Source organism: Gracilinanus agilis, chromosome 5 (assembly GCF_016433145.1).
Source record: "Gracilinanus agilis isolate LMUSP501 chromosome 5, AgileGrace, whole genome shotgun sequence".
NCBI lineage: Eukaryota > Metazoa > Chordata > Mammalia > Didelphimorphia > Didelphidae > Gracilinanus > Gracilinanus agilis.
In genome coordinates, this window is record NC_058134.1 from 205,511,933 (window position 1) to 205,522,429 (window position 10,497).

General features: G+C 43.9%; 1 protein-coding gene across 2 annotated transcripts in view; it reads left to right on the plus strand.

Moving 5' to 3' along the window:
* The window catches only part of IQSEC3 (IQ motif and Sec7 domain ArfGEF 3), a 155,392-nt gene extending 145,116 nt beyond the window's left edge, over positions 1-10,276 (plus strand). The window contains exons 12-14 of one of the 2 annotated variants that reach the window (XM_044678205.1): positions 2,508-2,600; positions 5,175-5,221; positions 9,818-10,276. In XM_044678205.1, coding sequence (XP_044534140.1) covers positions 2,508-2,600; positions 5,175-5,221; positions 9,818-10,276 — 599 coding nt within the window. Of the gene's footprint in view, positions 1-2,507; positions 2,601-5,174; positions 5,222-5,312; positions 5,388-9,817 lie in introns of those variants that run through there. The other variant, XM_044678206.1, reaches the window with a different exon arrangement.
* The last annotated feature ends 221 nt before the right edge of the window (positions 10,277-10,497 follow it).

A 10,497-nucleotide genomic window follows, 5' to 3' on the forward strand; every position in this document is an offset into this window, starting at 1 on the left:
GAAGAGAGAAAGGAGAGAGAAAGGGAAAGGGGGGGGAGGAGAAAGAGAGATGGGGAGAGAGAGGGAAGAGAGAGAGAAAGAAAGGCGAAAGAGAGAGAAGAAGGAAGGAGAAAAAGAGAAAGGGGAAGAGAGAAAGGAGAGAGAAAAGAGAGAGAAAGGGAAAAAGGGGGGAGGAGAAAGAGAGATGGGAGAGAGAGAGAGAGAGAGAGAGAGAGAGAGAGAGAGAGAGAGAGAGAGAAGAGGAGAAAGATTGAGAGATTCTTAATGTGTGGAAGGAAGTGGGAGGGCATGGACTCATTTTTTTGCCAGCTTTACCTCTGCAACCCTATCCTCACATCTTCCTGCCTCCCCCTTTTTCTTTGCATCTCTCGGCATCCCACCCCAACAGAGCAGTCTAGAAAGTAGGAGGTTGTGGACAATAAACCATCATACTGCTTATTTTTTCCTTTCTCATGTAGTCTGTGTATACTTGCCTGGCAAATAATAATATTTGTATAGCTTGTCATAAAGTGCTTTCACATACATTATATAACCACAATCCTTTGAGGTAAGTCATCTAAGTAGGAGAAAGCTGAGCTTGAGGAGCTTAAATTAATTACCCAAGACCACACAACAAATAAAAGACAGAGAGACAAGACAGTAACCCAGATCTAAGCCAGAAACCCCAACCAAATAAAGTATTCATTTGATTCTGATGCAGCTGGTACAGTATTTTTATATTCCAGTTCAATGTAAAAGTTATGTTTGGTTCCTAGTTGCAAGTGATTCACTAATTATTTTTATTTAAGAAACATAAACACGGCCAGGCAGGCACGAATGTCCATTTGTTAGATTTTATAGTCTAAGTATGATCATACATTGCATATGCCTCTTAAGGGAAAACACCCAAACTAAAGATAATTAATTAGTAAATAAACATGAATAACTATAACAGATGCAAATATGCTTTAATGTCTGTATTATAGCCAGCCGAGCAGAAATATTTCTAAATTAATACAGACAATTCTTGAAGAGAGGAAAAAGTCTTGTTCCCCCCATCTAATTATGTATCTTCTTTAGGGGTGACATGATTACTCTGCTTCTCTGAACCTGTGTTTTAATTCTCTCTGGCATGGTTTATCTGACATATACTCTAGGCAGATGAATTTTTTATGCTAGAAAATTCCTCAGATAATAAGTAAGATTAATAATAAAGCACATTAAAATCTATCAGCTTTCACTGATTTTTGTTTCTAAAATTTATTTGCTAAAATTTTCTTTCTAGACTTCATTTCCGTAAGTGTATTCAGGCATAAAGAAGGAACATCTTTCCAGATATTCTTTCCCTGAGAAGAATAGTTGGGCAGGAATACTACCTCTGTTTAGGTTCTGTTCTAATCTGAAGAAAACAGGGAACATAGGAGAAGCTATTTAAATGCTAAATAAATATATCAAAATATAAAGAAAACTATCTAAATATTGCCTGGGCCTGGCAGTGCTTAATATGACCCACATTGTTTAGGAAGGGCTATTTATCCAGCCCTTCAAAAAGTCCATGATTGTATGGATTGTCCCTTGACTAATGGAGATCACAATCCCCCTCCTGCATTACTTTAATAAATAGTTCTCTCAAGTTGTATCTTTGTTAATATATATACTTGTGTTTGGTGCATATTTATCTGAAAATACGTGTTTATATGCACATTTCTATCTGGCTATCTTGGACCAAAAAGTTTGTTGCTCAGTGGCTAACTCCCCAAACTTAGCCAGGCTGGACCTTGCATGACAGATACACTGTCTGTACCTGAGTTTTTCTCGCTGGGTGGCACCTATAGCATTGTGATAGCCCAGACTTTGAAGACCCCACATCATGATAAAGCATTAAAGAATGTCTTTGGTGGAGCCCTAGTTCCCTCTTCCCCAATCAATAATAATATCTCTAGAAAATATCAATGCAAAGATACTGTTAGAATCTGTTTATAGGCTCCACTCATCCTATTCAGATAATGCAAGAGCAAATGAGTTGGGGGAAAGTATTTGGCAAAAACAAGGATGATGAAAGAAAGGTAAAAAGAAAATACAAGAAAAGTCAAAGAAAAAAATAAGGGAAAAGAAAAGGAAGAGAGATGAAAAGGGAGATAATTAGAAAAATGTGTTGGAATCAAACAGAACTGTTCTTTGGAAAAAAAAATACTTTTTAAGAAAAGCACCATCGCTGATCTAAGTATTCTTTAACTTCCTGAGATTTAGAGGTAATTGGCCTGATAATGGCAGTGCTAGACCTGGGGACCAGATTCTCCACAAGCTGGGATGTGTTCAGTTCAGCTCTAGCTGGAGAAGCAGGATTAGGAAGCCTGATCACCTCTGGAGGCCACTTCTCAACAATGAACTCAATTGGTCCTTCTCTTGGCTCTGTCCGGGGTGCTACTTCTCTTCCTCCTCTCCCTTCACATTATATTTTCTCTTTCCATCTCTTCCCAGCCCTGACTTTGCTTTCTCTCTTTTCACTCTCTTCTCCCATCTCCCAGGGGAGCTGGAGAAGCAACAAGGGACAAAGACGCTTTCATTTAAGGCCAGTGGAACTCAGCCTGACCCACAGTCAAAGCAAGGATCTCCTACAGGTGAGCAGCTGCTCAGTGTCTTGGCCATTCAAGGCCATTTCCTTCAAACTCTTGTCCATCCCACCTAGCTACAGGAAAGTCCCAGAACTTTGAACTTTGTGAGGGGCTCCATCAAGAACAATGGCTGTGGTTTCCTATTTTGAAAGAAGGAGTTTCATTGCCCCTTTCTAATGACGGGCTCCAAGCTCACAGAGTATGGAGGAAAAAATTTCCATTTTATTGAAGGGAAAGTTGAGACCCCCCCAATGCTACCTCATTTAGATAAAGTTATATTAGCAGCCAGTGGAGAAAGGTAAGGGCCCAATTGTTCTGTCATCTAAAGTGTCTTTTTCAGGCCTTTTTGAAAAACAGAGGTGTCATAGTAAATTGAATAACTTTCATTCAGGCTAGAGCAAAACAAAATCCCAGGAGAATAATATAGTTTGGTAGCTTAAGGAAAGTAGGCAAGAGTGAGAAAAGACGTGTCCAGAACTCATGTTTATCTTTAAGTACCCATCTAGGCATTCTTTCACAAGTTAAATAAGTGTAAGTCACTCTATTCTTCTCTGGATCCTGGATTTCTCATTTGTAGAGAGGCCAAAGACAACAATGGAGAGAACTTATGCTGACTTTCCTCTTCTATGGGTTGGCACATTTGGCATCACACTTTCCAGATTGCCTTTTAATGCAATTTTTAAAATGCTTTCCCAAATCAGTCAGTCCCACAAATTCAAATCAGTGTGCAGATTTGGGGTTTGTTTTGCCCATATTTCCCTGAGCCTGCTCCCTTCTCCACCACCACCATCCATCAGAAGCCACTGGGAGCAGCCAACACACCTCCTTCAAACAAAAAGAGAACGGAGAGGAGAAACGGGGTTAAAGCCTCTTACGACAACTAGAATAATCATCTACAATCCTTCCATGATAATGCCTGACATTTATAGAGAGATTTAAGATTGATAAAATGCTTTTCCTTCAAATAATTTTGTGAAGTAGGTGGTTTGAGTTTTATTAGCCCCATTATACAGAAATCAAGTCTCAGAGAAATGAAGTATAAATGCTTATTGGATTGGTGCAGATAGATGTAAGTTGCTCAGAATCACATTGTTAGAAAATGATGGGGAAAATGGAGGGGAAAAAAGTACAAAAGTTCAAGAGAGAAAGTGGCCATTCTTGAGTTTAAAAGGTCAGGAGATTCAGCTGCTTGGTCCTCTGGGATCTTTTTTTTTGTTCTCCCATGATGGTCAGTTGGTCCTAATCTGCGATGCTATGTGGGGGACTGAGCCTGGCAGATGGTCACCACAAGATCATAAGTTTTTTCCACTGTTTATATCAACTGTTGCCAATATATGAGCCATTTTCTCCCTGAAGTTGAAAATTATTCTCTTATATTGAGACTCTCGTGGTGATGTCACTGGATGTAACTGTGTTTGACCTGAGATCTATTTCTTATTAGGCTCACAGCTTGGTTTTCAATAGGTTTGCCCTATATACTAGGTATAGGGTTCCGTGCTTATCTGCATAGCTACTCCAGTACTAAATCTGAAATATGTCCTCATGAGATAGACACCTTCTCCCCTATTCTAGCTTGCTTCCATCTTGGATTTAAGAGCTTTAATACTCTAGGCAAATGCATGTCTTTTCACCAATTCTAAAGAAATTTGAAGGATCTCAAGTCCCTTAACCCCTATTTTCTAAGGGGAAACTGAAAAATATTTCCATTTTACTGAAGGAAAAGCAGACCCAAAATGCTGACTGGGGTTTTGTTGCCAGTCAAAAGAGGAGTAAGGACGAGAGTGGCTCTGGAATATAGGATTAGTTCCCCAATCCCCTACCTAAAGATGACATTTCCCTTTGTACTCCACCAGTAGCAAAGTAACTCCTTATGCTTCTTTGGAGGAGAAAAATGGTAGTTAAAGAGAAGAAATTGGCCATTTGGGGGTCGAGAGACTCAACTGTCTGATCCTGTAGGATTTCTTCTGTTCTCCCATTGGTACATGTATGTATGTACACAGAAACTCAACTCCAAAGCTAGTGTTCAGAGGAAAGAACTGAAAACTTGCCTTTATGTACAATATGTCACATACTAAATTTATTATCAGTCTTCTACTGAAGACCTGTGGATACCATCCATGTGGATAATCTCTTCTCTTGACTAAGTATAGATCCCAACCCTTCTACACCTTCGCAGATAGTTGATGAATTCTTAGGGCTAAAGAAGTATATTCGCTCATGTCCAACTTCCTGGTGATACACCTCATTTTGGCCAGTCCTCAGAGGATTGGCACAATCTGTCACTAGATCACAGCCTGTCCTCCTCTGGTATAATCTTCAGGGACCCAAGCTCACACTATGGCACAATGAGTATCCAGAACAGCTTTGCTGTAGCCTACAGTAATCTACGGGTCCTGACTGCCTATTGTAGTATACAGAATTGGGGTGATATAGTTTTTTCTAGCTTTGGCTGAGTTCCAAAAGCTGTTAGGGGTTTGGAATCTTGAGAAAGACAAGTTGCAAATGTATTTTGAGGGAAGAGGGAGACTGGGGTTTCCAGTACAAAGATGAAAAAAAGAGGTATGATCTTTCTGTTCCAAGCCACCAAAAGGGAAGCTGCTGAGAAGGCGATGGACAGCACGGTAGAGGTAAGTAGAGGCCTCGTTGCTGAGGTGAGTAATTCTCTTCCCCCCCTCCCCATCCTGTTCTTCTCACCTTCTCTGTTGTTTCTCTTCTCAGGTATTAATCAATGCCTCCCCAGCCCGACTGACCATTTTACCAATTTCGAGAGATACAATTAAAAGTTACTGCTAGCATGGGTAATGCCACTATTGCCACGCTAAATTAAGCCACAAGCATCTTCCACCTATTTTTGTCCTTTTTCCCCTTTCCTGCCCCCGAGACATGTGATGCTCAGGGCTGAACTCCCAGATTAACCCCATGGAAATGGAGCTGCTAGGCTCTCCCATGAGGATGTCCCCTGCCAAGCCTAATTCCCTAGCAGGCAGACTTCATTACCACTGCTGCCCCCCTCCCCTCCCCAGAATGTTTATTTTCCCCCAGAACCTAACAATCCTTCTCTCAAACTCTCCTACTGCCTGACCTTCTAGTCACTTCTAGGCTATCTCTTGTCCTTCCTCCCACTCCCAGGAGAAGGGAGTCTGTGATCAGCCATGAGTAATCACCTCCAGAAGGAAAGTAGATTAGCCTCCCATGGGCCAATTTCTTAAGGATTGGGCTTTGCCATTTGACCCTGGGGAAGGAGGAGGCAAGGGGCCAGGTTGGAGTTTCTCACTGAAGGAACACTTGTTTTTATCTGAAAAACTGTGCATGAGAGCTTCCCACCTGGATGTTTTACTATCCTTCCCACCCAGGATGTCCCTTCCCCAAGGAAAGTACTACCCTGGAGGAGAAATGAGGTGGCTAGTGGGGAAACTTGTACTTTCTTGGGAGTAGGGAGGATAGAAAGTGATAGGGAAGCAGTAACATCTGGCCACTGCCTGGTCCTGATGATACTCTTTCAATGTAGCATGGGCCCTGAAGTCTTGGCTCTGGAAATTCTAGCCTGGGGTCTGGCATCACAAGAGGTTTTTTCCCAACTTGCTGGGCAGAGATCATCTAACTCTGCTGGTCCATAGACCCATACTCCTACTATGGAAAGCTGCCTTGAGTCTCACATACCTCCATCTCTCTTTATAAGAAGAGACTTCCATTCATCCCACAGCCAATAATCAAAAGATTCTTGTCTCCAAACAATCTTCCCCACCCCACTCCATTCCAGATAGCCTGGAAGAAGCTTTGCCTCTCCACAGAGAGACCCTGAATAGATAGAGGTTTCCTCCTTCCTGATGTGTGGGAGGATATATTACCTAAACCTGCCTCATCTCTGAGACATCCCAGGAGAGTTTAGTTACCTCTCTGGCCCCTGACCCCCAGCCTACCACATGCCTCTTTCTGCCCCCTACATACCCTTTTCTGAAGGAGGCACCTTTACACAAGAGGAGCTTCCAGCCCCAGCTGCTGACAAGCCCCACAGGGTGGGTATTCCATCCACCCCTTGCATCTTCCTACGGCTGCCCATTGCCTAGCCTTGCAGATAAACACACACGTTCCCAATACACCCATCTGTTCAACCAATCCCATCCATGAACCACATATAGTCTGATCTGCTCAGAGAGAACAAATGGTGTTTGGTTCTTTCTTCTTCATTCTGCCCTAAAGGGCCATGTGACTATCTGCAAGGCTGCCCATCTCCCTCAGCCAGCTCCAGGGCCCCTGCTAGCCTCTTTCTTCCTATGCAGAGTCTTGTCCTTGCTGCCTCCATGGCCTGTCAGTTGGTTCTCCCTACCAAACTCCGTTGTCCTCTGCCCTCCCTTCTCATTACCTGGCCGATTTCCTCTGGCAGGCGCTTCTCCATCTTCTCTGAGCTATTCTTACCTGCTGCCCATGTTTCATCTTGACTTTCTTTCCTTCTGTTTTTTTTTCCTTTTACCATCAGGGAGGTGAGATGGGGAAAGTGTTGGGGGAAGGGGTAGTTGAGTCTATGAGGGTTCAAAGAGTTTTGCTTTCAATGAATGTCATCTTACCTTTCACTTACCATCCAATAAAGATGGATGAAGAGATTGTGTAAGGGACTGGTGAATGGATGGTGTCTGCTTCTCTAAGAAGCCATACCAGTCTCACTTGAGGGTATCTTCCTGAATCTAAAAAAAAGTAGGGAGAGGAACAAATGAGGGGTCAAGGGATTTCAGGAAAAGAGAGAAGAAAGGGCAAGTCAGAAAAGAGTGCTATTAGGGAAGGTAAGACATCGAGGAAATACAAGGAAATAAAGGATAAGGGAGCTGTCTAAGTGTGGTCAAAGGGCAGATGGGGAGAGAGGGCAGAGCACTACTGCACTGGAGTTCTATCAACTTTGGCTTAGTTTGAGCATTCAGGTGTGCTCACACTGAGAGACCCAAGGAGCAAGAACTTGAGGTTCCCCAAACTCTATGTGACATTCCGGCATCATAGGAATTTGCCCAGTTTCCTTAATAGATGTTGTCTCATCCTGGGAAATGTTCATTACAGGAGAAGATGGGACGAAGGGTTTGTTGTCCTCCTCCAGCTGATGGGGTGGTTAAAAAAAGAAAACTTTCTAAATGTTGAGAGGCTTAAGGGAGCTATATACAACAAGGAAAGGGTTACCTCATAACCATATGGTTAGTCTCATGGATTGTCCCAGGGGGAGTGGTAAGGTAGCCATAAGAACTTCTCTACCATTTTGGACATTTCTCAAGGCCAGAAGATACTACTAGGGGTAAAGACCTTGGAGCTCTAGTGGATAGTCAAGGGCAAGAACGAGGGGTTGGCCAGGAGTGGTTATCAGGTTGTTTGCGTGGCAAAGAAAATGACAAAGAGTCCTCAGAGATAAGGTAGAAGGGAAGACTTCTGGTGACAGGTGATAGACATCTCTTACCAAAAGGTATAAAGACTGCAGACCTGTGGGTTCGGGCTCAGAGCCTGGGATAAATTTGGTACATCATGATCCTAACTTCTCCATAAAACCAGGGACACATTCTTCCTGCCCCTATCTTCTAGCTTCTGTTCTTTCCTCTCCAGAGGGCAGGGATTTGGAGAAAGGTGAACCCAAAAGAAATATATTGATCTAGCAAGAAACGTACCTGAAAAACAAGCTGGTCCAAAGTGTTAGGGGTTGGACATATAAGGGGTCTTAATCAGGTAGGCCTATTGGGAGGTGGAACACTATGGTCCACAGAAAATTTCAAAGCTTCCCATTGGTCGATTCCTTTCCTTTCCCATCTCTTCATCTTTTAACCGACATAGTCTATTAGGAGAATGAATACAAACTGGACCACCTACCCCAATGGGTAATAGAGAATTTCCCATGTCCATTAATTTGCTTAAAATCTTAGAATTCTAGGCAATATGGTACAACCCCTACATATCACAAATAAGGCAACTCATGGGTAAATCATTTAACTAAGCCTCAGTTTCCTCCTCTATAAAATAGGGATAAAAATACTCCTAGTTCCTATCTCAAAGGGTTATTTAAAGACTTTTACAAGAAAATGAATATAAAATCTTTGCAAACTATTATATTAAATCCATTTATTAAATGACTTGCCTAAGGTAAGCAACAGAGCTGGGACTTAAGCCCAGGTCTCCTAACTCCTAACTCAGTACTCTTCACTACTTCTAGGGAGACTCAGCTTTTTTTTTTCCCCAGTAACCCATCATCTAACTAAACAAATCAGACCAGTGTCTCAGATATTCTGTAGAGCCTTATATGAAAGAATCCTTTATTTGAATTTTTAAAAATCAAAAATCAGACTCACTTTGGAAGTAAATGTTTCTTGGACCTGATGAGTGTGAGAAGACCATTGGGGACAGGCAGGGAGAGTATAAAATAAATAAATCAACTCTAGGGTGCCAGGCATGCCTTCTTGGCCCAAACACAGGGGAACTTTGACGAGGCTTGAACTCTGTCAATACATCTGACTTCCTTTTTCTTCATAACACCTTTGTGAGACTGGAAGGGAGGTGGGAATGACTATCCCTTTGGGGAGGACAAAAAGTGGGGGGAAGGGGGGAAACCAGTTTTAAGAGATTCAGTGTGCCAAGATCACATTTCGAGGCATTAAGATTTTAAAGCTCAAAACAGCTTTGGAAATCATCCGCAGAAGTCCTCTTATTTTACAGATGAAGAAACTGAGATTGCAATTGGGGAGGGCCTTGCTCAGGGTCCTCTGCTTATGTGAGGGCAGAGCCAAGCCTAGAGCCCAAGGTTCCTGACTTCCAGGGCAGGCTTTTTGGTTTGCTTTGTTTGCGCTTTTTGCTTTATGCCAGGGTGGAATCAGGATTAGACCTCGGACCCTTTGGTCTCTAGCCAGGCACCCTTCAGAATGGTAAAAGGCCCCTAGGGAGGAAGAATCATGGATGGGGGGTTTTCAAGTTGGAGGAGACTAGAATTCCAGCCCAAGCCTCTCTTTTTCCAGATGAAGGAAGTGAGGACTTGGGGGAGGAAGAGGCTTGCCTAAGCTCAGTCAGTTAAGCAAGAAGCAAAGCGTGTACTTAATCGGCGATCTCGGGACTCCAATCCAGGGGGAAGATGGCGGGGTAGAGGGGCTAGGAGTGCTTGGATGGGTCGGGGGTGGGGGAAGGGGTGGAGGCTTAGAGTAGCCAGTCCTAGCAGCTGGGAATTGGTCATGTAACATGTCATGCTTCTCTGGCTGTTTCTAAACTAGGTGTCAATTCACAACAGGCTTCAAACGTACCAGCACAACTCCAGGCTGGGGTCCGAGAAGGGAGTGCCGCCACCGCCGCCACCACCACCACCACCACCATCGCCAGGCTTGCCGCCTAACTCCCCAAGGGACCTGCTGCCACCGCCGCTGCCGCCGCCGCCACCCACCCCCCCAGGGACCCTGGTGCAGTGCCAGCAGATTGTCAAAGTCATTGTCCTGGACAAGCCCTGCCTGGCCCGCATGGAGCCCCTCCTGAGCCAGGCTCTCTCCTGTTACGCCTCTTCCTCAGATTCTTGCAGCTCCACTCCCCTAGGAGGCCCTGCCACCCCAGTCAAGATCATCCACCAGCCCCCGCTCCCTCCCCCACCTCCTCCTTATAACCATCCACATCAGTACTGCCCCCCGGGCTCTCTACTCCAGCAAAGGAGGTACTCCAGTGGTTCCAGGAGCTTGGTGTAACCGCTGCCCCTCTCCCGTTCACTCCGCCACCACCCACCATGAATCTGGCTCCCCCAATGGCATAAATTTCCTTCCCACTCCCCAGTGTGTTCCTATACCTCTCCTGGGAGCTCCGCACCCCTACATGGCTCCCTACTCTCGCCCCAACAGACATGCTTAGTTCCTGACTAATGTCCACAGTAATTTTTTAAAGAGAAAAAAAAAAAAAAAGATCAATGGTT